At 37.6% G+C, this 25,961-nt stretch overlaps 2 protein-coding genes across 2 annotated transcripts in view; one reads left to right on the top strand and one right to left on the bottom strand.

Annotated features, from left to right (window-relative positions):
- The first annotated feature begins 9,146 nt into the window (after positions 1-9,146).
- Positions 9,147-17,463, top strand: LOC137135890 (hyaluronan and proteoglycan link protein 1-like). Its single transcript, XM_067520629.1, has 4 exons — positions 9,147-9,463; positions 14,086-14,409; positions 15,329-15,631; positions 15,834-17,463. Exons 1-4 carry the CDS (start codon positions 9,373-9,375, stop codon positions 16,139-16,141), a joined length of 1,026 nt encoding a protein of 341 aa, XP_067376730.1. The 5' UTR covers positions 9,147-9,372; the 3' UTR covers positions 16,142-17,463.
- The window catches only part of LOC137136198 (uncharacterized), a 42,142-nt gene continuing 33,104 nt past the window's right edge, over positions 16,924-25,961 (bottom strand). The window contains exons 9-15 of the mRNA XM_067521339.1: positions 25,792-25,905; positions 25,518-25,631; positions 24,481-24,639; positions 23,888-23,970; positions 21,689-21,833; positions 21,387-21,569; positions 16,924-21,239 (exon numbers count right to left, since the gene is read on the bottom strand). Of these exons, the coding sequence (XP_067377440.1) occupies positions 21,082-21,239; positions 21,387-21,569; positions 21,689-21,833; positions 23,888-23,970; positions 24,481-24,639; positions 25,518-25,631; positions 25,792-25,905 (956 nt within the window). The 3' untranslated portion in view covers positions 16,924-21,081. The remainder of the gene's footprint in view (positions 21,240-21,386; positions 21,570-21,688; positions 21,834-23,887; positions 23,971-24,480; positions 24,640-25,517; positions 25,632-25,791; positions 25,906-25,961) is intronic.

Genomic DNA, 25,961 nt, shown 5'->3' with positions numbered 1-25,961 from the left:
AGGTTTATGATACACCCAAAACACAGGAAATGTGGGGGTTCATACCTACAAAACATAGTCTTTGCACTTTAGATGACAGTGGGTGGACTGTGTTAACACGCCCTTGTAAAAGTCCCAAGATGATCGTTTTTTGTTTTTTTTTTACCAATAAATTTCAGGACTGTTTGTGAAGACTGTTATATAACATACATCAAAGTTACCATGAGTCATCAACCTGAAACCACAACACTAACCTTGAAACAGATTTTGCTGCAACACTAGCAGTTACGATGCTGGGAAAACCCTTTAACATTGCTAGGAAACCAGTGATCAGACAAAGTCAGATTAAATTAAAATGTCACTTTGTGGAGGTGAGGTTACTTAAAGTGAAAAAGCCATAGTATGGGAAGCAGGTTGCCTTGCAGGAGAATGTAAATCAGCAGCTGACTGAACGTGGGGAAGACACAGACAGAGAGACGGAGCCTGTAATTATTACTCAAGCAATGTTGAGGGATTAATAGCTTTTACAACCATCTCTACACTCAAGGATTATTTTCTGTCAAACAGAGGTCTGTTCAGCAGGATCGTGTAGCGGATGGAACAAATTCATTCTCCTCTCCTATTTCTTCTCTCTTTTCACACTGCTTCCTGTTGTTACACAAAGGATCCTCTGTAAGAAGAGCTGGTTTGTGGCAGTGAAGGGTGGGTGCTGGTTTGAAGAAAGTGTGTTTAGCTAATATTTGCCAAGGCCTCACACCCTTGGATAAACATTGAATTTAACAACGATTCTGGTTCTGTACAGCTAAACAAAAAGCACAGGACAAAACAATACTTTCTGTTCAGCATATTGTTTGAATTCGTGTTTTATATAAAATATGTGATAACTCTATCTGTCTTGGCTATTTTTGATATAGGCTTTATATAAATGACTACAGATATAGGCACTCATTACTCACTTCTTACAGTGAAGGCAGGGCCAACACTCATCAGCTTTTCTTTTGTTTTTGGCTCAGTAATTGGATTTTATGTCTAATCAAAAATAAATGAAGGAACTGTTCAGAAGAAATTACTGCTCCCTTCAGCTAAATCATACACTTTCTTGAAGATGCTTTTTATCATGTAGCATATGTGTGATTGTACCTCTGTTTTTCACTTGTCTTTGCTTCTCATCAGTCACCTTCACCCTCCAACAACATGTGGGATCTATAACTTTACTGTACTACACACTTGAGAAGTCAACACTGTTTTATATGACATCTCAATTGTTACATGTAAAGCTTTCGGTTAACTAAGAGCTTTCAGCTTCTTCATAAGTGATTCCCTCAAGTTGTCTCTCTTTTATTAACAATATTGGGCGGCTGTTTGACTGCGGCTTTTCTTGGCTGTGGTTGGGACCTTGATGTCTACATGAATTGAAACTAATCATGAATGAAAAACACATGAGGCAGCAGTGCTGGCTCCTTGGTTATTCATTAAATTGGTTAGGGGGAAACAATATGCCGTTCAAGTCCACCCAATGTATCTCCTGACACTCTGACCCTTGATATCATAACTGTCATTTGATGCAGATTTTTTTACTCTTAGTTAAAGCTGTTTTGAACCACATTCTGACATTTAGACCCACTTTGGCTCAACGAGTTATTTCAAAATCCAGTGTTTCTCTCTTATTGCAAATCTAATTAAATACAATAAAAAATGTAATAATGATTTCACAGGAATACAATTTAATTAAGTTAAGACATTTTAGTACCACATTCAGAACTGTATGGTCTGCATGAACGCAGACGTTTTTCATTTATACCTGCATGTTACTTTCAGACATTTCAGCAAATCTGCAATAAGTTATATTTGAGTAAATGAGCAGAGGATTAATGAAGAAAAACACATGCAGAAGACAGAAAAGAAACCATTCATCATTCAGATGGTCATGTCATACTGTTAGTTTTAACAGTATTTTGCACTTTCACCAGAGGAAAAGTGAATGCAGATTTGTTTCACATAAATGTGGTCTGTGCTGAACACATTCAATTCCCAGGACAACTGTACATTCTCTAAGTGTGGCAATTGTGGTGTGTGAATGCATCCCAGAAAACCTAGGGAGAAATTTTTAGGCTTTGACAACATGCTGTAATTACAACAGGTTTCCATGGTTTCCCTTGTTTAACTTACACAGCTGAAGCAGAATAGAATTTACGGCTTTCCATTCAAAATATTTAAAGAGCTGCATTTAAGGGACAATAACATTTGATTTGCATCTTTCAGTCCATTTTACCACAGAACCTGGTGTCTTGAATTAGAGTTTAGATGTATTAAATTCTGCTTCTACAACATTCCTGGTGCTCGAGGGGGCCTGGTGTGGCTCAGTGGTAGAGCATTGGGATGCAGAAGACCTCAGGTTTGAATCCCGCCACACCAAGCATGGTCCCGCCAAGCCACTGAGGGGTGGGGCAGATAAAATGGGAGTGTTGCAGTAGGAAGGGCTCCTAGTGTAAAAACTCATGCCAAATCAATGACCCCCAAAAGTTATTGATCCAGCTTTCCAGATGCTCACTGTGTTACATTTGAGTATACAAAAAAATATTTAAGCTGATTTTGAAATTCCTACTTTATCACAGACAATATACACAATTTATTCTATTCATATATTTACAGTACTAGGTTTAGGCCTTACTGACAAACATAGCTCTTCAATTCAATGCCCAATGTTTATGAATGGAAAATGTGTTAAAAATACAACTGGCCATGCAAAATATTTAGCAAAAAGTCAAAATCATGAATTACTTGTTGTACATACATTAATCAATGAAGCAGGTTTCAAGGAATTGTACTGTCTGGGAAGTAGAAAAAAACACATCAAAAAATCAAATAAATCATAAACCCATTTGTAACTTTGTTTTTGACTTGTCGTTAATAATTTTCTAAGTTAAGCTAAACATTTTTCATTTTCCATTTTCAATAAAATCTTGAACACAGATCTCACAGCATAGGCATCACATTGCCCAGGCTGTATAACTGTCTTTGTGGATTACTAAGTGCATTATGGCTACCTAGGCACCATTAGCTGATCTCACACAGAGTGTAAGCAGCATCCATATGTGAAAGTCATGGCTCACATAACAAATTGTGCATGGTGTGTGTGCGTGTGTGTCTGTGTGTGTGTGTGTGTGTGTGTGTGTGTGTGTGTGTGTGTGTGTGTGTGTGCGAGCAACTTGTAAAATAGGCAATCAACACTGCTGCACACTCTTGCTTGTAAAGTTTTTACAACTGATGACGTTCTGAGAAAAGCTAAGACCAATTATTACCATTACAAACCATCTGCAGTTTCATTACTCTAGTTATGGGAAACATGGCTAAAAGAAACGCTGGTAGTAAATATCTGGATTTCTGCGGTTCCATATTCGGCTTTTTAAATGTCAAGGCTTTTATAGAAGTTCATTGCACGTGTTTTGATATGTGAATGGTATTGATACTAACAATTTACATTATCAAAAATCCTAAAGTCAAACTCTCAATCGTAGTTGCTCACTGTAAAACTCCCTGCCAATCTCTCCCAATGGTGAACAGTCACGCTTAATGACATAATATTATATATAATATTAACAGTTGACATAACTGGCATGAATGTGATGACTTTACCAATGTCCTGCAGCTGTGGCTAACATGAACTCATTCATCTGGTGAGAGCTTGTCCCCAACTGCAAAATAAAGCCAATGCTCACATGTAGACATGAGGGAGTGAAAAGCAGAGACCAAAGGTTACTTGAGACAGCAGTACGTAAAAACAGACTCAAACAATTTCTTAATGATATGAAGCTATTCACAAGGTATTTTCTAAATCTGAATATAGCACAGGTTTTATATGATACATTAGTGCCATTGAAACTAAGACAGTTTACTTTTTGGAAAAGTTTTTTAAGAGCTTAACCTGAAACTATAAGTTTAGAAAGAAAGAAGTTTAGAAGTTTTCTTGCTTTTTCTTTGCTGATGCCAAAAAAACGGACATTTCTTATCTGTTACAATTCAGGGAAAGTTGTTAGGGTGCTGGGCACCAAACACAAAGGAGTATAAAACAGTCTTTATAAAGAACATCAGAGATAACATGTAGAAAAAAATGGTAAAACAATGCAAATGCCTCCTGCCACATACCAATATCAGTATCATCAATCCCAAGTTAAATAAAATATTATGTCAAGTTACATTTTGGTGGCTATTTTCTTTTGAGCCTCTTGGAGTTTCTTACTGCTGCACTGTAGCAGTAAGAAATGTGTGTGTGTGTGTGTGTACGTACGTGTGTGTGTGTGTGTGTACATACATACGTGTGTGTGTGTGTGTGTGTGTGTGTGTGTGTGTCACTGACAGAGCCAGCAGATAGATGATGTGTCCCCCAACACTCGAACACACAGTTGTACTTTGCCTTGACCACTGACAACCCTGGCCACTATTCAGTCAGTGCACAGAGATGGAGCACAGAGCAGCCAGAGAACTGAGCATGAATGCCCCCTTGTGTAATGCAATCTCTACACAGGATCTTATGATAAAGAAAATCCATTACACACAATGAGCCGTGCTCTTTGTTCCTCCCTGACCTGATGTGGAGGGGATGAGACTGTGACACACCAGCTGTGTGATACTGTGAGGTACTCTGCTCACGTATGTAGTCACTCAGCACATTTGTTTTCGCGTCCCACCCAGTCCCTCAAAAGCTCCAGTCTCTAACATTGTTTAATACTGGGAGTGACCAGGGTATTATCCTCACTTGATCTTCACAAATATTTTTAAGTCTGGTATCTTCTTACATTATTGCATATAATGAGGAACACATGTTTGGCAGTATGTGGATGTGACCTTGGATAACACATGAAAGTTTTACCTTTTCATTTTCATCCTTATGGGAACATTTATATAAGTGACTCCCAAAGGTCCTGGCATTTCAGATGCTATGTAGCATTCTGCCAGAATGGCTTAATGCCATGATTCAAGAAGAACATGTCAAAGTCAAAGATCTTTTGCTTGGCTCCTATATACAGGAGGAGGACATGGAGGTGAAAGAAGTTGTGCCTATCTATCAATCTATCTATGTGCACTGTATATTTTTAAACAGTCAAAGTGCTGCCTTAAAATATTTTGTTAATTCCAAACATGCAATTTGTTCTTCTAACACACTTGTACGGATTTATTGATTTAGATTTGTTTATTTATTGAACTACTCGGATATAGTTGTTTGAACTTAAAGAAATCAGTGTTGCAATGGTGTGTTTAGTCTGTTTTTTTGTTTTATTGTTTTGTTAAAGTTTTTTAATCTATAATATTTATTTATGAATCATTCGTAGTAGTTCTCTAAAATTAAGTACTAGTAATGTGTGTATTGATCCTTAAATATTGATAGTTATAATTTTAGTATTTTCTTTTCTAAAACTGAAAAGTTTTTGGTAAAAATGCATGTTTTCCTCAACAGAGACACAGTAAAATGTAACTAAACTGGACAATCTAAATAATACCTGATTGACAGGAAATACTTTTCTTTCCACCTCTCGTGCAAACTACAGCACTTTAAGGCTGTGCACTATAGACAGGAAAGTTGCAACAACAAGATGTCAGAAACAAGATGGTAGCAGTGGATCTCTCTAAATCCACTCTAAGACCTGAGACTCATCAGCAACACAGAGTGTGACCATGTTATGAATTGGCAGTGAGAAGAGATTGAGGAGAAGAAAGGTTAGGGAAAGACAGACTATCCTCAGTGAGTCCTTTGGCAGTGGCAGCATCATCCAGCTACTGTACAGAGAGTGCGTATAATTATCCTTCACTGTGGTAAAGTGAGTCACATCTGTTTAGACTTTACTTTGTGCTTTCATGTTAAAACAAGAGAGTTCACTGCAATATCAAATCTACCAAATGCCGACCATCAGTCTCTGTTGTCTGGACCCATGTCTTTTCTCTCCTTTTTTTGAACAAGGTATGCATGAATAATCTCTCTACCACAACATCTAAAAAGACACATTATACCTGAGTCAGTATAAAAGTATCCTGTTAAGCTGCTCCCAGAGACTGACAGCTTATTTGAACAGGGTTAGAGTCTAATTCAATACCAACCTTTGTAAATGTTCATATTGTTGTTTTTTTAATTGTGAAAATAACCAGCCTTGAACTAATTGATCATATATGAAAAATGCAGAAAGTTTCTATCTTCAGATTACAAGAAAACTAACATGCCAAATTAGTTTTTACAGCAACTTAATTTGATGCGTTGATTTAACTCATTATATTTAGTAATACATTTCAAGTCAGAACAACTTTTTACAAGTTCTGACAATAAAACAAAAGATATAGATATTAAGTTAATAAAAATATTTTGTGATCTATCTATCTATTCTCCTCATCCCTTCCCTTGTTTCCCTTTCTGCAACTTGTAATATTAGTCTTGTGAAACATTTCATGTTTCATTAGCAATGAACACAGGAGTTTTTATAAAGCCAAAGTCCAAAGCTGGCCATTAAGCCATGCAGTTTGTCTAGTGTGAACTGCCAAAATGTTTCTTTCAAACATAATAATGTTGATTGCCGTAAAATGTGATTCTATTTTATTTTTAATCCCCTAATATTAACATGTTCATAATGTAGCGTAGATGTCACTTGATCGATTGATAATTTTTGTGGAGTCAAGTAACACTTTTCTTGACTGGACTTATTTTACACCTCTAGCAAATACTGTGTCAACTCAACAACTGGAGTATAAAATGCATTTTATACTTCTGTAAATGTCTTTGTGAAGCAAGACTGAATGGGATCATTGTAACCCCAACTCAGTTCTTTGAAACACATGTGTGTCAGACTATTGTCTTCTCACAAATGGCTGGTTGCTGGGAGGAAAGCAATGCTGCCATTAACCTATTAAAATTTTTGATTATTTTCTTTTAAGTATCTTACAGGTGTTGTCATGGTGCATAGTGCATTTAAGAATGAACTCCTAATCAGCATCATGATTCTGTGCCCTCACATTGGGGCCATTTATGTTTACAATATCACCCTGTGAACTGAGCTTTTGGCAGTTCTTTAGATCTCCAGAGGGAGCTCCTCTGCTGAGATAGAAGGGATGTACCCAGAGCATGCTGGTACTTTAGAATATCTAAACAGAATCCATGAGCTCTGATGTCGTTTCTGCAAGGCAGATGAAAGAAACAGCAAGATGCAGAAAAAGATCTACTACAAAGCATCACATTGTCTGACAGAACCAACCTCAGTCCAGACCAGATACTTGACCTCTGTCTGACTACAACCTGTTTTAAATGCAGGGTTTTTACAGGCAGAAACATGGCTGTGCTAAGGCTTCACCTGTGCCCCAGATTGTGCCCAACCTACACAACCACTTCCAATACTTGTTCAGGCAAGTGGGCACCTGGGTGAAAATCATCAAAAATATCAACTTCACTTATGAGAATGTCACAGGGAACTGCCTCACCATCTTGAATTGTGCAGGACACTTAAAAGAACAGAATCATCAAAATTGTACAGTGAAGGAAAGCCAAACACTCTGATCATTGTTTACTCTTTGACTCACGCCACCCTCTGGAGAACAAACTGGGAGTGATCAGAAGCCTACACCAACGGGCTGAGAGCATGCCTACAAGGGTGGAAGGAAAGGAGAAGGGAAAAAAAACATCAAGGAAGCACTCAAAACCTGCAACTGGAGTATCTGAGAAACCCCAGACTATCTTTAATAAACACCCCATCCCTGTACTTCAAAGCCAATAAGTCACTGAGGCAGAAACTGGTCCTCCACAAAGAAAAAACATCCAGACATACTGTAAGCTACTGTACAGTAGTACATGCATTCCAATGCGAGGAGGAATGCAGAGAGAAACCAACACTGGAGAAACCAAACAGCCGCTTCACTCGCACATGGCACAAGACAGGAGAACCAGCTCCTCAGGGCGAGTCCATCAGCTTCTGAAAGTCAAATGTCACTCCTTTCAAGACAGCAATGTCCACCTTCTGTACAGGGAACACCAGAGTTCTGAATGAGGCATTAAGGAATCGATTTATGTCAAACAGTCCTCTCTTAAGACACTTACAATGTAGTGCTTTTATCACACCTGAGGTGGTTTTATAGTCATTCACTCTATGAACTCATGTGACTTCAACAACACAGATGAAAGTGTATTGGTGGGCCAACAACCTTTAGACCTAACACCTCCATACAGTTTCTAGGCCTGTCTCTCTGAGCCAGTTAGTCAGAACTGATGAAGACTTTCAGATGAGAGGTGAAACATATTCAAACAAGTCCAGTTGCCACAGAACAACACCTTTATGATAATGACCTGGAGGACTTCACAGACAAGATGCAGTAAAAGAACAGTTTGGCTTGTCCCAGCTCCAATACCTCTAATAACAAATAGCCTTGCCTACTTTCAAAGGTAATCTGGATGGCTAAAATTTTTTTTAGAGAAACCACCTAGGCCTTATGTGATGGCTGTCGGCAATTCCAGGTCTACTAGCCTAAATCTGTCTGTTGCCTGCATCATAAAACACAGGGAAAGGTGCTCACAAAATTTACTGTGGAATTGTGAGATGCTGGGGAGGGTGTGTACGAATGACTTACTGTACCATCTTAGAAACTGATGTATGTAATAAAACTTTAAACATTTCCAAATGAGAAGAAAAGAAAGAGGAAGAGAAAGAAAAGGAAAAGTAATGAAAAAAGTAATACATGAAAAAAATGAGGATAGGACAAGTGTGTGCTTTGTTAAATGGCCTGTGTGGATGAGGAAAAGTTACATACAAAAGATGCAAGTAATGGCACAATAGATGTGATGCTAATGGTTATGTTTCACTACCTGTATGTATGTGTGTATGTATGTGTATATATATGTATGTGCAAATGTATGTGTATATCTGATCAATCACTCACAATTTATTTTCTAAGTTGTGTTTATTTTATTTTATTACATTCCTCACATGAATCCTTATAGATCCACTTCTATGTGATATGATAAATGATTATCTGTAAGTTAATTGTTGCTGCCTGCTTTATTCTCCCAGTAGAGAGGAGGGAGTCTTTCATTAATAATGTGTCAAAGGGGGGCCAGTGTAGAGCTGTGCATGGTGATGGACTGAGAGGAGGGGGAGGGATCTTAACCATCCAGCACCATGATAAAAGGCACTTGTCTGGACCTCTGAGGAGCCCAAACTTTCCAGTAGCACCACGGATGGCTGCTGTATTAAGGCTGACAGAAAGAGAGACAGCTAGATGAATACAAATTAAACGAGAAGAAACCTTGTTTAAGTTAACAGTCAGCACTCATTAATAATTACAGCTTACATAACCGAGGGCATATTTTTTTCCTTTTTCAGTTTGATAGTTTTCCTCTTGTGCAACTTTATTGAAGAGTATAAAATGATGAGTCTGCTGCACATGACACTTATCTCCTTGACCCTGGCTGGCATTGCTTACAGTCAGGTGACAAGCTTGCCCTTACTACCAACAGGTAAGAAAAAAATTATGTAAAAATGTTTTAAGATGTAAAATTGTGAATGACTGTATATGTCTATTAGTACCTTTTCGAATGCATGTGCATGTGTGTATAACAATGCTTGTGCCCAGAGAAGAAGAGGAAGAGGAGGAGAATGAGCTGTTTAAGGGACCTGTGAAAAGTGGTACCACAGCACAGGCTTGTGTAACAACAGGGTCATTGTACAGTAGCAGTAGGTAACGGAGTCGTCTCTGGGGTAACACACACTGACACAGTGTGACTCACCAGCAACTCATTGACTTTCTGCATACAGACCACCAGAGCATCGGCCGGCTGGTGCATAAATCACAGAAGGTCTTTGGCCACAATACTGAATTAGGACCACACAACTGATAACAGTGACTGTACTTTTAAATGGGTCATAAGTGCCTTTGTGGATTAAACTAGGCTAGTAGTGCTTCATTCTTTTGAAGGCAAAGTCTTACTAGAGTGCTAAAATAGTCAGAGATTCCCCACAGTAAAACTGTGTTCTGTTTTCTGTCTTTAAAGTCTTATCAGACAGTACCTGCACTCTATCACTAGGATGCTATAATTTAAAAATACACCAGCCTACACTGGGATGGCTGCGGAAACTGTGAGCTTGGAAATACTATAATAAATCTTCTACAGTGGTGAAAGACAAAAAAGGTTGTCTAGAAACTCTCATGTTACATGTATTAAGTTTATTTAATGTGCTTTCAGCAGCCTTGCAAGATGACTCAGTAAATGTCAAATTAAGCATGTCTCGGTTGTCTTCTTCCAGATGGGAGGAAATGGCCTGTCTACAGGGAAAACGGTTTCACTCTGGGAGTAAAAGTTTGTGTTTTTTTTTTTTTTTAGATGTATAAATACAAACGTTAAAACTGCTAGTGCACATATTTATATATATGACCTGTCTGCATTATAGATTGTTGGTTGATCATTGTTCCAAGTAGTGTAACTTGTATTTGTCATGTAAGTATCATATTCTCTGTCTGTTCATGAGCGTTGTCAGTCCTTATACCTACTGATACGCTCTGGCACTGGTAGCTTTTTGAAACCTACCATGGTAACAGGCAGCCTGACAGGAGTGAAGTTAAGATTAATGACCCACAGCTAAACGTATAGACCCCATGTTGCAGCAGCCAAAAGACTCTGTCTTTTCCTGTGAGGTAATAGCCTGTTAAGTCTAGTGCTTACTGTGGTTGTCAGTTACTGAGGCTTGCCTCCATTGCTAGAGCTGGGTGGGTAAATGTCTGAAAATGGGCTGAGGGTGGGGGGCTGAGTAGAAAATGTGTTTAGGATATGAGAGATATTGATGGAACCTTGTATGGTGGTACTGCACATGTGTTAATCAACATGAGTGAAATGAAACATGATTCTGCTGACAGGCTAATCTATACATGCAAGAGGGAGGCTGCATACTGTACTGTATGTGCAGCCATGTGAGCAACACAGACACTTTGTGGTTGTTCTGCATGAGAGACAACAGGAAAGGGTTTATTGGAACTTGGATGGCTGTGTTTGTCTCGGCTGTGCACATTTACACACGTTGGCCAGCAGCAGACGAGAGCAAAGCTGTGGGATGTTGTAAAGCATGTCAGCCGCGCTGTCAAAGGGTGTGGCACATTGTGCACACATTAATATCAACATGCTTCAGCTGCTCTCTGCAGATATCCTTCTTTTCACAGGGGAAAGATTTGAGCTTATTAAACAATTTGTCTCTGCAATAAATTAAAATACAAATGATGCTCAAGGTTTTAACAGCATGATTACATTCTTATAGTAGCAGAATATATAGGTCACTAAGTGGATTTGTTCTTAATTTACTGTCCAGTGCTGCAAAGAAGCAGATGGTTCCAATCTCCTGCTACTACAACCTTTTACAGAGTGAGAGAGAATGGGGCTTTGTCATAAAATGGTAGTAGGTCTTGGCTGCAGCTGCAGAGCTTTTTTACTATCAAACACATGTGTTACTTCTTTGCTGTATTTTCATTCACAGCTACACTGCATGCAGATATTTCAGACATAATCCGAAATAATTTTTGATTTTTTTTTAGATTATTCATTATTAAATGTGGTGATATGATTTGAACTTTGAAATCAGACTCTTACATAAGTAGGTAGGTGTTGGACATATAACAAAAAATGGGTTATTTTACTTCCTAATGGTGCATACGACAGGCTCTTCTTTCCTCTGTGTTGTGTGCCCCAAAAGGTCGGGGCCACATCCTCATGTTGGACATGTGCCTGATGGTAACTGCAGGATCTGCCTGTCTCTCAGTATGCTACTACTGTCTCAGGGAATATTGCCTTCAAGTGCTGGTACATAACCTTTGAAATGTCTAAGGGACATAGTATGTTGTTATGCTTTGTATCACAAAACAATGTTCGCGCAAGAAAGTACAACGATCACTATTTTCATTACCAAGATTGTGATATTTGGAAAAACTTAGGGATAAATCTTGGAGAGCATAACATCTGTTGAATTGGTGATGGCGTCACCGTTGCCTTCGCCTTCGCCAGTGCTTTAATGAGCAGTTGAGTCATTCTAGAGCCCTCAGGTTTCAATTAATGCAACTAGTACCCATGCAGAGAATTTATGAAGCCCAGCAAAGCTCCGAGTCATTTCTCCCTGACAGAATGGAAAAAAAAGGAATCTTGTCCAAACTCCTCTGCACTGCTTTCGACGGCATTAGTAATCAACAGCGGCAAAAGGGGTGTAAGCTTGTAAAATATAATATAAACATTTTACTGATTCGAGGGGTGAGTCAGGTTACTTAGGGTGTAACCGTTTGAGGATAGTCTCTGGGCTGTTAAAGAAATGAAAAATGAAAAATAAAGTGGCATGAGTTTGAATGAATGGTATATTAGGTCTGACAGCAGTGCTTCTGGTAATTAAATCCATATGTATCTCAATACTGATCTAAGCAATACTGAACAAAGTCCAGACACACTTTTACTCTGTGGACTGGGATAGTTTGTGGGTTTTTTTTTTTCAGATTCAGATGATGAGGAGTGTGTGTGGGTGTGCGTGTGTTGGGGACAGATTATGGGCTGGTCAGAGTAGAAGGCTTAAAGCCAGTGGGTCCTATTATTTCTTGTAGTGCCCACATGCAAACTTTTGTCCCTGTCAAAGAGTGAGTGACACAGTCATGGCTCTGGTGTGTACTCAAAGTGGTGCACCTCATCACAAATGCTGGCATCCTCAGTCAGAAAACATAGACAGATTGGTTTTAATACAGATCATACATCTTGAATAAACGGGAAGTGAATAAATCAAAAACAGAGCACCTTATAGTATTTTAGTAAATATTAGAACTGGCAACAGAGACTCATTGGATGAAGTTTAAGACATAGGATTATGGAAACCATTTTAAAGAGTCAAAAAAACTGACATTTGATTAAAAGGGTAAAAGGATTGTCTAGTTTAAACAGTAAGGAAACCAAAAAGATTAAACACAGAAAATAAGTAATAAAACAAACTATATTGATTTCAGCTCGATTGATTACATCAATAATTATTATATTATCTGCTTACTTTTCCAATTGTTGACTAAGTGTCGGACATACTTAATGAAATCAGATACACTGAATGAAAGATATGCACTTAATTTTAGGGTTACTACTGAACAACCAAAGGTTCATGAATGCCAGAAGGATTCAAAAGAGCAGGAAGAAGACTGACTGACTCCAGGGACTGAAGACTCACCGATGCAGAGTGCAATTTTCAATAAACCATTCGCAGTACCTCCACACTTTGATAGTTTTGTGTGAGAGAATGCTTATTACTATAAACACACAGAAGTCATGGTCCCTACTACAGTATAATGTACTGTACCAGTAGTATTGTATAGGCTGACCAATAAGGTACTTTAATAAAAGATATATTCATAATAATATTTAACAAGCATGAGAACAACAAAACTAAATGTGTTCTGTTTAAGCTGACGCTAGAGAGCAACTAATTACTGTGCTTGTTCAGACGCCATGTCACTACAACTGCAGTCAGAAATACCTTGTGGTATCTAATAAATGATGTGCTACTGTACATTTACCAACAGAAACTAAGAAAAGAAAAGGACGGTGTGGTTTTAGTGAGACTTTCTTTTACATGAGAGACTCAAGTTTAACTCCAGCCTAAAGTTGGCTCTGAGGTTGCATCTAAACCTTAGTCCCTTTCACACATGTCACACAGTTCATATGTGAAAGCTTTGATTTCTAGTTTTGCTCTCAGTAAACAAGAGCTCAGGGTAAACAGTGCAAAAAGTTTTAGCCTCTATTTGTTTTTTGTCTACACTCTGCAATGTGTTTTTGTTTCTTTTGAAGCCCATAAAGGAAAAATGAGGCTTAAGGGCTCTGTTTCAATAAAATGCTTTTTTTTCTTTTAAAGTAAACATAGTTTTTACCTGGAAATTACTGAAGCCTGCTGGCATTTTTTAATCTTCATCAGTCAGGCTAAAGGTTGTTTTATGTAAAAGGTATTTCTCCTAATTTGGTGTTTGCTCAAGAGGTTTTTGCTACAGACGTTTGCATTCAACCACAAAACCAAATACAGTTTTGTATAGGACAGGTGATCCACAAACCCTATGGTTATGTCATGTTGTCCTGTTTTGCAGTTGAGATTTTTGGTGAACTTGGTAACAACGTTACCCTGCCATGCCATTATTTTTCCAAAGAAAGCCAGGTCTTTGGTAACCGAATCAAATGGATCAAAGTGGCAGATGATGAAGCATTGAATGAAGATGTCCTGCTTTCAATGGGGTTACACACAAAGGCCTATGGAAGGTTTGAGAATCGGGTCTTTTTGACAATGGAAGGAGATGCCTCCATATTATTAACTGATGTTACCAAGGAAGATGTTGGGCAATACCGCTGTGAAATTATGAATGGAATGGAAGACACTGTGCAAGAGGTCATCTTGAAGATACGAAGTTTCACTGGTAAATGGTTTTCTATATCTATTTATAAAATCAGCTCAGGGTCAGACCTCATAAGTCCATAATCTGTGTGAATCATCATTTTTAAGTATAAGCTAAAGTTCCAGTTGAACAATTGTGCATATTCAGCAGTCACTAGTTATATTAGGGGTGTCTTTCCCCTGTTAAATTGCATGGTTCAGAATCATCCATGCTACCTGACAATACTTCAGTTTCTATTTAAAACTTCCACATATCATTTTCTTGTGGAAAAAGAAAAACACAAACTACTACTTTTCAACAACAGTAAAGAGAAAACCCACTCAGCACCTTTTTTTGTGGCACACAAAAAGGAACTACAGTTTCATGAAAGCAAAAAACATTTACAAATGTATACATACAGCAAATTATTGCTGACATGCAAATAACAGTGAAAGAATTCTATTTGCAAAATAGAATTGCTATTTTATTTTATATTATATTATATTATATTATATTATATTATATTATATTATATTATATTATATTATATTATATTATATTATATTATATTATATTATATTATATTATATTATATTATATTATATTATATTTTCTTTCATGCAGAAGTACAGAGAAGAACAAATTAATGAGTTAGCAAAGCCTGGCCTCCTGAAAGCTGATGGAATAGAAAGACTTGACTCACATGAAGATTCACAAATCACACATACATTCTTAGTTTGTCTCATATATAAATTGCAGTAAATCCATATTAAAAAAAACAAAGATTTTGGGTTTGGAAGATGGAAGTACAGAGGCCAATTATGCTAACTATTGTTTAACATGTGCTGAGTGCTGTATAAACGTGGCTTGGCATTAAAAACAGAATAAGATTTTTAAAAATTTTCTCATGTTCCTTTTTCTCTTCTTATCATTTTCATTTAATCAATTCCGTCTCACCCAGGTGTCGTGTTTCCATACTCCCCCCATCTGGGTCGCTACAACTTGAACTTCGATGCGGCTGTGCAGGCCTGTTTTGACCAGGATGCTGAGGTCGCATCCTTTGAGCAGCTGTTTGAGGCCTGGCAGGATGGCCTAGATTGGTGCAATGCTGGTTGGCTGAATGATGGCACAGTGCAGTATCCTATCACCAAACCCAGACAGCCTTGTGGTGGCTCCAACAACCAGCCTGGCCTCAGAAGCTATGGTCGTCGAGATAAGCAGATGAGCCGCTATGATGTTTTCTGCTACACTTCTGAGCTCATGGGTGATTCATTTATTTAATTTTTTTATCCATCGCTTTGATTACCCATGTTTGATTTGTCATTCATGTTGTGGATTATTCTTTTAGTGGGCTTCCACGAGAAGACACACTGACTTTAAAAACCAGCATGACCAGCACACACACACACAAGATTAAGGCCATTGGATTCAACTACTGATCACCTGTTAAATTTTTCTCTGCTCAGGAGACTTCTATTGGTTGGAGCAACCCAACAGGCTGAACTTTGATGAGGCTGTGCAGGCATGTATAGATGATGATGCAGAGATCGCCAAGGTGGGCCACATATACGCCGCCTGGAAACTTAATGGCTATGATCGCTGTGATGCCGGCTGGTTGGCTGATGGTAGTGTCCGCTACCCCATCTCCAGGCCCCGCAAGAACTGCAGCCCCACAGACCCTGCTGTGCGTTTGGTTGGATTTCCAGACAAATATCAAAAGTCTTATGGTGTCTATTGCTTCAAAGCTGGGCCATCTGGGGATAAAAGACAATAAGGGCCGTGACAAAGAGCCGCAACATCCACAATAAATAAAATCTACAATAAAGTAAATAAGACTTTTTTTAATTAGCATGGATTCAATATCTATCTAAAGCTATAACCTCTTTTTAACCCCTAAAATACAAATATTTTGCGTTACAGCCACATGAAATGTAGCCATAAAAATTTGGTTTTCTATAAAAAGAATGAATTATTTCACATAGACTTTTGAATTAATGGAAACAGCATTAATGTAAGAATGATGTTACGGAGACAAAAACTTTAAAACATGATCTAAGTTTGGTTTTTCCTCAACAGATTGAATAAATGCAAAAAGTTTAAGAGAAAAGCATTTGTGCTCATTTGCAGCTTGTTTTTATTTTATGTTAAGATCTAAAGAATTAAATCATTTAATTTATAAAGTATCAAATCAACAAAAGACATTCATTTCATTATAGAGACTAATGTAACCTGGCCACCTATGTTGAGCTGATATCAATTACAATTATTCATTTCAGCTTGTTTTTCACCATTTACACTTAAGAAATTTGATGGGTTTGGATCAAATGTACAATCTGTGCCTGTGTTAAGGGTTATCATTTGATCTCCTAAATACAATTTAAAAGACTTTCTTTCTATGTTTAATATTTTCATTTACTTGGTAATGGCGTTTGTCTCTATAAGTAGAAAAAAAAGGGAATATAATATATCTTACACCCTGTTGGATTTTGTGTGTGTGTAGTTTTAGAGTGTTGTTCCAAGGATTCATATGTGGCACATAAGAAGAGTAAGATTTCCCTTGAAATGCAGAATGGCCACAGATCTTACACGTTTGTCAACCTTTTGCCAAATAATAAACCAGATTGACTAACTTTAGAAAAACGATATGCGGAGCTAAATAATAATACACCTAAATACAGGTTCAGGTATACAGGTATAAGTAGAACTATATAGTCTCTAATAGTTTCTTAGGACTGCAGTAAGACAGTTTTAGAAACACATCTAAGGGTGAAACACAAATATCACAAAAGTAAATATTTTAGATGTCAATTACAAAAAAGACATATTTTGCATCTGGCTTTTATGTTACATTTTATTTGTATTTGTTGTAACTTTTTTTAATCCTGGGCACTGACATATAGTACTTACTGCAGATTACATGTGGTTATATGTTAGTATATTTTTATGAAACCAACACTTACTGCAAAACATGTCTGTCACACTTGTGCATTTGTACACACTTTTGCATGAACAATGGTGAAGGTATTTTTATATCTTATCAACATGTACCTTTTTCAACAAAGCAGTTTGAAATAAAGAATACAATCTTTTAAAATCTTTGTTTGTAAATCTGTAACTTTGTATCTCCAATAGAACCAAATCAGTATGTATTTAGTGGGGATACAGGGGTTTAGGTAGAGATTTAGACAAGACTGTTTGAGCCAAATTACGTAGCATGTATCTGGCATGAACCCATGTCAATGAGAGGACCTAAGAGACTCTCCTCACATATATTTTGCCTTTGGCATTTTTTTTATTCGGTGCCAGGCTTCCAGCCCACCACTGAGTTAAACAAAATGAACAATACCACATTCTTTGAGAGACTTGTGGGAATGCATGGGAATGGGGTCAGATTAAGGCTGATACAGCACTGAAATGCTAGACAAATGTAAATGTGTTGTATAGTTAAACTCAATGATGGGAGTTATTTTTTCTTTGGATTGCAGTAGACAGCAACAGAAGAAAAAGAGATTTTGTAGAATTTTGCACACAGTTGTATTGAAAGGAAAATTGCAATGATGATATTCAGTTAGATCTGAAGTTATTGCAATAGACTAGCGGTCTGTGCATAGAATGGTGGGTAGAAAAGTGGATAGAAGTCTGAGGAGTTAACCGTATTATTTGACATGAGCTAAATGCACAAAACAAGTATGTGTCTAGCAGTAACACAAGCATGCATTTGTCTTTTGGTTTGTTATGGTGTTAGCAGACTGCTGTGGGAAACTGCTATGTTAGATATTCATTATATCGAACGAGTAATTCAAAACATTTTATTTGGTTTGCTCCTGTGGTCTCAACTAATCAAATATGTGATGAGGCTACATCCCAAGCATTTGTCACTCGACAGGTATATAGATTAAGTTACATGTGATAGAAAAATAGTAGAGCCATTGAGTGATAATACTCTGCATCAGACCAGGAAGACTTTGAGGTGTCTGTCAAGCCCAAAAATTCAGGAAGTGCCAAGTTGCATTTCTTTTCCAAAATAAACCAAAGGAAGCTTGCTAAATCCCAGAGAGTACTGAGTTAAGAGCTCACCCCACGACACATATGCATTGCCTTAGGGAGTGTTTCAGGTTTTTATGCTTGCTGGGGCATCCAAAAGAAGCCTTTAATCGAGTCTAATGACAGAGTGAGCAACAGTGAAAACCACAGTGTCCTAAACTTTCACATACATGGCATTGACCACCTTGATTTTATTATCCTGGTAATGTTGTTTTGTGCTAACTCAGTGTCAATGTGAACTTCAAAGCCTTATTTGGAGGTGGCCTGGGAATAATGGTGATGAGTAATGTACTCAAAAAGCATCTGTTTTTACACTAAGGAGTACATGTACTTCCTTTTTGCTTGGTTACAACTGGTTTGACATTTAAGAAAAGCCACCGTCAACAATGCTAAAGGAAAACTGGTATGCAGTTGTAATGATCTGCAGCATCAGTCATTTCTGCACAACCGTCACTGTCCCCTTGTCCAGTTCTTACTCCATAGTGCATGCTTACTATAATTTGAACTACTGTGAAGGTAACATCTGTCTATGAACAGATTATTAAAGCATGTCTGGTTTTTCAGAAGAATTGACACACATCCAAGACAATGAATGAAGAACTCTGCTATTCTTTACAATATGTTTAGTGTTTCCATGATATAAGTAGTGGGTTAAGGGCAGAATGCAAATCTCTCTCTTATAGTACTGAACAAAGAAAAACTGTAATAATTTAGACTGATAGCACTACCTGCTGGTGAAACCAGTGCATTGCTGATGCCATGCAAAAGTGTAACAGGACCCAACATTTCCGTCAATTCCCCCTCATCATCTGCCTTTTCAAATTAAGGGACAAAACACTCAAATACCAGTATTCCCAGCATATTCCAAATTTGACAATGATCATATATTTGGTTTATTTCTTTGGTGATTTGAAGCAGGAAAAAACTGTTTGATCACAAATTTCCCAAACATTCACATTGTAATAAAACTGTTATAAATATACAATGATTATTATGTGCACATTATGATTGAAACACACACACATACACACACACAAACACACTGCAATTCACAGGCAAAACGTTTCGCTATTAAAAAAATGCTGGAAACCCACATGACCGTCCACATGTACAAATATTTAGTTAATGTCAAAGAACAACATTATTGCAGGTAAATGGGCCCTCTTTGGTCCACTGGCATTTAAAATGTAGCAAGACATACAAGTCCACTGTATTGATAAGTTTTTATCCTCAATTACATCCCATACAGACAGTCTGTGATTGTGGCTGGACTCCCACGAAACATCAAATGTATACGAAGAGCACTGCTGGGCCAGGTGAAAGCATCATATCATGTGTCAGTATAAAACAAGGAAAAAGATCAGGAGCAGCTTGAAAATAAATTATATGCATCTCTGCCTACAGCTGTGACGTTCAAGTCTTAAGTGATTCACAAAATACATTCTCCCATTTGCTGATTTCAAACAGAAAAGTTAAATGTCCAGAAGATAATTATTACAAAGAAAAAACAAGCTACAGCACAACAACAGTTGAGACTCTTTGGTCTCATGTGTGGTTTTTTTTTTGTTTTGTTTTTTTGTTTGTTTTGTTTTTTGTTTAAAAGGAACACATTGTCATGAATGTATTATCAACAGCATTATTATTACTGTAAACATGCTGTAGCAACTAATTTTGAGTTATGCCGTCAACACACGTGAGCAGAAATTCAGCCACATGTCCCTTCTTTCATTTTAAAATAGATCATGGACATCGGTTTCCATCAGTGGATAATGGCTTTGTCGATAACTACTTAGAGAACAATATCTCAAGTTAAAGTGAAAACTATAGTACAAAAAATAGTACGTTCTTAAAATTACTCTCTATAAAAATCTATCAATAAACATAAATTTTGACAAGACAATAATAATGTCCAGTGAAGGTGGAGCTAAGAGATGGTGGTAATTGTTTATTTTAAAAACCTGCCACCACAAAGAAGATATCCAGCAGTTATCTGACCAATCTAGTAAAATTGATTATTAATTATTATTAATCTGGAATCTGAATAACTATTACTAGTAAAACAATGAAACCATTATGAGAATATGATTTGCTATTCTAATATTGAGTCCTTTATAAGATTTATTATTGCCAACAATCCCTCCATTTGTGTTCTTAAAAGCTAAACTTGATTCTCTTCACAAAAAAATAAACATAGAAAATCAAACAGCACAACATAATAAGCGCTATATATCATAATCGCTTCTTTTCTATGAATAAGGAACACTTTGTGACTTCCAATAGCACAGCTGGTTTACAAAGGTGTTAAACAACATTCATAAATGTATTACATTACATTAAGCTAGGTCCATGGCAAAAAAAAATGTCGGCAGTTTAAAAAAATTATGTGAGTACTCTTTGCATTTCCAGTAGCCAGCTGAAAGTATTATGTCCACTATGCCATTGCAATAAAACAGTGTTCCTTTATAAGAAAAGACATGTATCAACATGTTTTTTAATGGCAATTCATAAGATTCCATCGTCATCTAAAATGCAAGAAAACTGCGGGGTATCCTCTTGGGTTCTTTGATGAGTTTTCTCTTCTGCTTTTCTTGAGAATATTTATCCTCTTTCCACACAAGTATCTGCACATGTGTTGTAGTTCTGGGGAATCTCTGCCATGTTACATGACAATCACTGCGTCTTCCACTGATGGTCAGTCCTGTCTCTCCTTCCTCGGTAGCGCTGATGGTGGAAGCGGAGCGTGTCATCCGACCAACTTTTGAAATTGTTAATGCTGTAGAGACTATTGTGTTGATGTCTTCTCATAAATGTCCTCTGATAGTTGGATGCTGTGAGAGAAATTTGGTGTATTAGCTCTAACACAATAATAGTGATAACAGTGGTAATGACAACCATTAGTGCTTATCAAAAGCCTACACGTTACAGTAAAAAAAAAAAAACAATACTCATCTATGAGCAATAATTGCTATACTTACGATATATGCAGGTGATTTTAGGGACATCCCATCGTCCATCCCCACGACAACGGATAGTTGGGACATGCTTCTGAATGAAGCCTTTCTGGCACTGGTACCTCACTAGTGAGTTTATCTCATATCTTTCACGGTTCTTACCAAAGGTACGTGCATTTTCAACCAGAGGAGGCTGGCTACAGGCCACTAAGAAACAGAAGTGATATTACATTATATTTACATTAAGAGAAGACTCCATTAGATTTCTATTTTCTCCTTTGAATGCAGGCATTCAGTAAAGAAAGATATAGTTTGTGTCTTTTTACCTGTGCCCTTCTTGCAGGTGAAGGTGAGGTGGTAGTTGCAAGGAACATCATTCCACTGGCCATCCTCATGCCATATCATCACTACACAATCCTCCCCAGAAGAGAAGAAGCTATCGGGCTGGTTGGGCCTCCAGTTTTCATATTGCTGAAATATGAGTAGAGAATAAAGATCAATACATTCTGATGGATTTGTGTCATTTCAGAGACCTTGCAATAAATGTAAAACTATTTTATGAAACCTTAGATAATTTGCCACATATTACCCTTAAATAGATTTAGATGCTTTACTTTTAGTCAGTTCAACGCTTCATAACCTATTTCAGGGACAGCAATAGTACATTGTATATACTGTACAATAGGTAAATGTGGCCTGCCAGCTAAACAAATTGAAAATTGCTGAATCAGCACATAGTGTTATGACCACCTATCTCCTTACACAGATACAATTAAAAATTAGAGACCCTGTGCTGTTTTGGATAGAGTGTCCCATCACTGTAACTTTATGCCCACAAGAGGGAGCAAGTGTAACTTTCTAGCAGTCCACGTAAACCAAGGCAACTTTTTGACCTCATACTAGTTTAGCTCTGAGGGACCCTTATGGCCCCTGGATATAACACGAGCCAAAGAAATCAACACATTTATACAGTGGGCTTATAAACTACAGCCACATCACTCTTATATTTTAATCTTACATTTTCTAAAATAATTGTTGGTATAATGTTTTAAAACATTTTTGACGCACAATATAGTCCTTCATTAATATATGAATTTGCATATTTGGGTATATTGGTATTAAAATTCCATGCATTCTGTGCTTAGAGCTAAAGATCTATGTGTTGATGAACAACCATAAACTTTTGTCATTTCATCACACACACACAAACACACACACACACACACACACACACACACATTACAGTATGCTTCACATACAGCTGTAGTACTGCAGGGCATTTAACCTGGAACTGAAGCTATCTGCAGTCTTTCAGCACATTCTAGCTTCAAACAGTTTCTTCAAAGTGGTGGCCCCCAACTCCTCCATTCATGCCCTGAGGCTCTGCTAGTCTGTCATTATGGTTAACAAACACACACACAATGACTTCCTGCTCTGCTCACTGCAGCTTAAAAAAATGGGTGACCCATCAACTGCACTGCAGGCCTGCATCCTTCTCAAAATAAACAAATCAATTCAAAATGATGATCTGCACATACACACACACACATCCAAAGACACTTCAGTATGGGTGTTTAAATGGCCTGATGTTAATATAAATAATTTTCCTACAGCGATTTCTGAATGTAAACAATTTCCAATTGTTTAAAAGTAGCTTTGTTTATTATATAGTTAAATCCACTGGAAGTGACCACCCACCCAGGACCCCTGGGCTGCTTCTATCTGTTGTTTTCTCTTTCTGCAGTTTAGCACAGGTGCTGTCCATCTGTGTGTCCTCTGCCTGGTGGCCCTTCCCCCAGGTGGCTGCCTGCTGCTTGGGCCCCATGTTGCATGTGGGGGTTGAAGGGGGACCATACTGTACCTGTCTATGCCTGCCAAGCTCCCCTCTACACAGCGTCACTCAAACCCTCATCTCCCCTCAATCTCTCAGCTGAGCAAAGGTCTCAGTAGGCAACCTGTGCTTATCTTTAATCCCCCGGGCTGTGTCTATGCTTCCCCTATCTCTCATCCTGGAGGATCATCTTTGAAGTATCTGTCCAACATGGTTGCACACAGTAATTAGCCATTTTCCTGTCTTGTGAGGGGTATTTTCAGTAGCTACAACCACCAAAGCAAACATACTAACAGGATGTTTCATACACAACATTGCATTTATCAAGAGTGAGCATTTTTCTCCCTGGTTTACTCAATTGCATTGTATTGTGATTTTCTTGAATTGTTACAGTTACTGGTTTTCTTATGTTGGGCATATACTGATAAAAATCACCCAGCGGTGCCCGAATTAAATAGCATGTTATCCGATCAGATTAATTATCATAGGAGTTAGTTTAGTTGCTTCATATCACTGCACCCAATAGGGTGATATGAGGAAGAGCATACCCCCCTGAGAAAGTTACCAAATTCTCTGAAGACAATGACTCCCTCTAGATGACTGCAGCCTTAACTAGAATCACTTCAAAACATTTACACTGTCTCTCTAGCATGTCTGTTGAGACAAAAATAAGTGAAAGAGAAAGTTATCTTACCACAGGACTGCCGTCAGTCCAGCGGAAGTCGCTGTCAAACATCTTATCATTCAAGCCAATCCACTGGTAGTCCTGTCCAAGACCTGAAATACAGGGTACAGTAAAACAGATTAGCAGATTACGTTTCTGTGTTGCCCTTATATCCTTTTTAGGACTATACAGTTAGGGAAAGTGTAGAAGGAAGAGACAGATTGTGATAGTATGTTTGATGCCTGCATCTGTTTCCTGAATTCCAACTGTAATAGACAACTGGATTCAAGGGTGACTTCACCAGTTTTTAACTTACTTTCTATGGCTTTAGTTTAGGGTATAAATGTACATTATTGCTTTTAAACTTCTCTCTTACTTCCCTATATTCAAACATTCTGCTTCTGGCTCAAAAACTCCTCCAGGTGATGTCATCTGTCACCTGTACTACCCAAACTAGAACCAAAAGAAACATGTTCAAAATTAGTGAAGTCATCCCTTAATGTGTTTGATGTGGCTTTGAATGAGAAATTAAAAAGATCATGTCGTGTAAGATTCGTAAAGTTGGCCTTGAGCACGTTCCTGTACCTAAAATCAGTTATCTTCAAATGCAATCTTTAACTTACGGTTGACAAACTGTTGCTCCTCATGAGAGAGGATGCTGCTGAGATGAGCCCCCTGTATGCGGCATTCTCGCTCTGCTGTATCCCAGTTTTTTCTATGGGGGAAGTACTTGTAGCAATGGCCCTGAAACTTATGCCAACCATAGTCACATGTTTCCGTATCTGAAGAAAAAAAAAGCAAGAGGAGATGAAAAAAATCTTTAACAGATCTGCAAACATAAAATGCATTATTTTTTAAAGGGCATCTTTAGCTGGTACTTCCAACACTTTATCTATTTATCTCGCAACCTTATAATTCATGACATCATTAACAGAACCCTCAAAACCACTCTTCAACCCTTTAGTAATCTCTAATTACTGTCTTTAACCACTAAAAATGAACAATCTTGTGAATTAGTTTCTTCACCCTTTTGTACTACTAGGAAGACCCACAGGACTGGATTATAGCTGTACATTACATTTATTCCAGAAAGGTAACATACATCAGAAACATCAGTTTAACTTTAAATCCAACTATCTCGGCTTGAAATTTAGAATAGCTTCATTGGCGTGTACACCACATCTGACCCTGCTCTAAGAACCAGATTTTTAAGATAGCTTGGAATGAAAATGTGTTAACTGTCTGTACATCTGAACCTTGAGGAAACTAAAGTTTAGCTTAGTGAGTGCTTAAAGTAACCAAGGCTGTGTGAGCCATTGCAGACCTACCGGCAACTGTAAAAAGTGATTGTGGTAATGGGAGAAAGATTGTGTTAATGACTCTACTGATGCCTGGGAAAAACCTAATACAAATCTGGTTAAACTGTTTGTATGTGGTCAGTGACTCATAGTCTTCTTTGTCTGCCATTTTCCTGAGCTGAGTGAATATATTTTCTTAAAAAAAAACAATACCAAATAAAACACATGAACTGAATAATTATTGATTGTTGCACATCATATCAAATGAGCCTAGTTTAGATGGTAGTTTAGAGTCGCTTACCTGATGATGGTAAAATAAACATTTTTCACTAAAGTGAGCATAGAATTAACCACAAACTTACCTTGTTCACAATAAAGCCCAGCGTAGCTTGGGAGGCACACACACGTGAAGGAAGCCAGCTCATCGACACATGTACCTCCATTGCGGCAGGGATTTGATTGGCACTCATCAATATCTACATAAGAAAGAGATGTAATTAATACCAGGATATAGCCAACATAAATCTTTCAGTTTCTACAACATTAAAACTGTTTTTACGGTACATTTTTTGCATCTTGAGTGAAAGTTAATGCAGTTAGATACACAGTACAGAGGAATTGTTGATACACATATACCTGTTTCACAGCGATCACCACTGTACCCAGGAGCACAGCTACAAGTATAGATGCTGCTCCTCTTGAGGCAAGATCCTCCATTCAGACAGAAGTCCTCTGTGCATGAGTGAATTCCTGTTAGTAGAAAAAAAGTTTTATTATACAGGATTTTTTTTAATGAAGATGTGTTG

The sequence above is a fragment of the Channa argus genome, chromosome 11 (assembly GCF_033026475.1).
Source record: "Channa argus isolate prfri chromosome 11, Channa argus male v1.0, whole genome shotgun sequence".
In the NCBI taxonomy this organism is placed as follows: Eukaryota; Metazoa; Chordata; class Actinopteri; order Anabantiformes; family Channidae; genus Channa; species Channa argus.
This window is presented reverse-complemented; position numbering and strand designations above follow the sequence as displayed.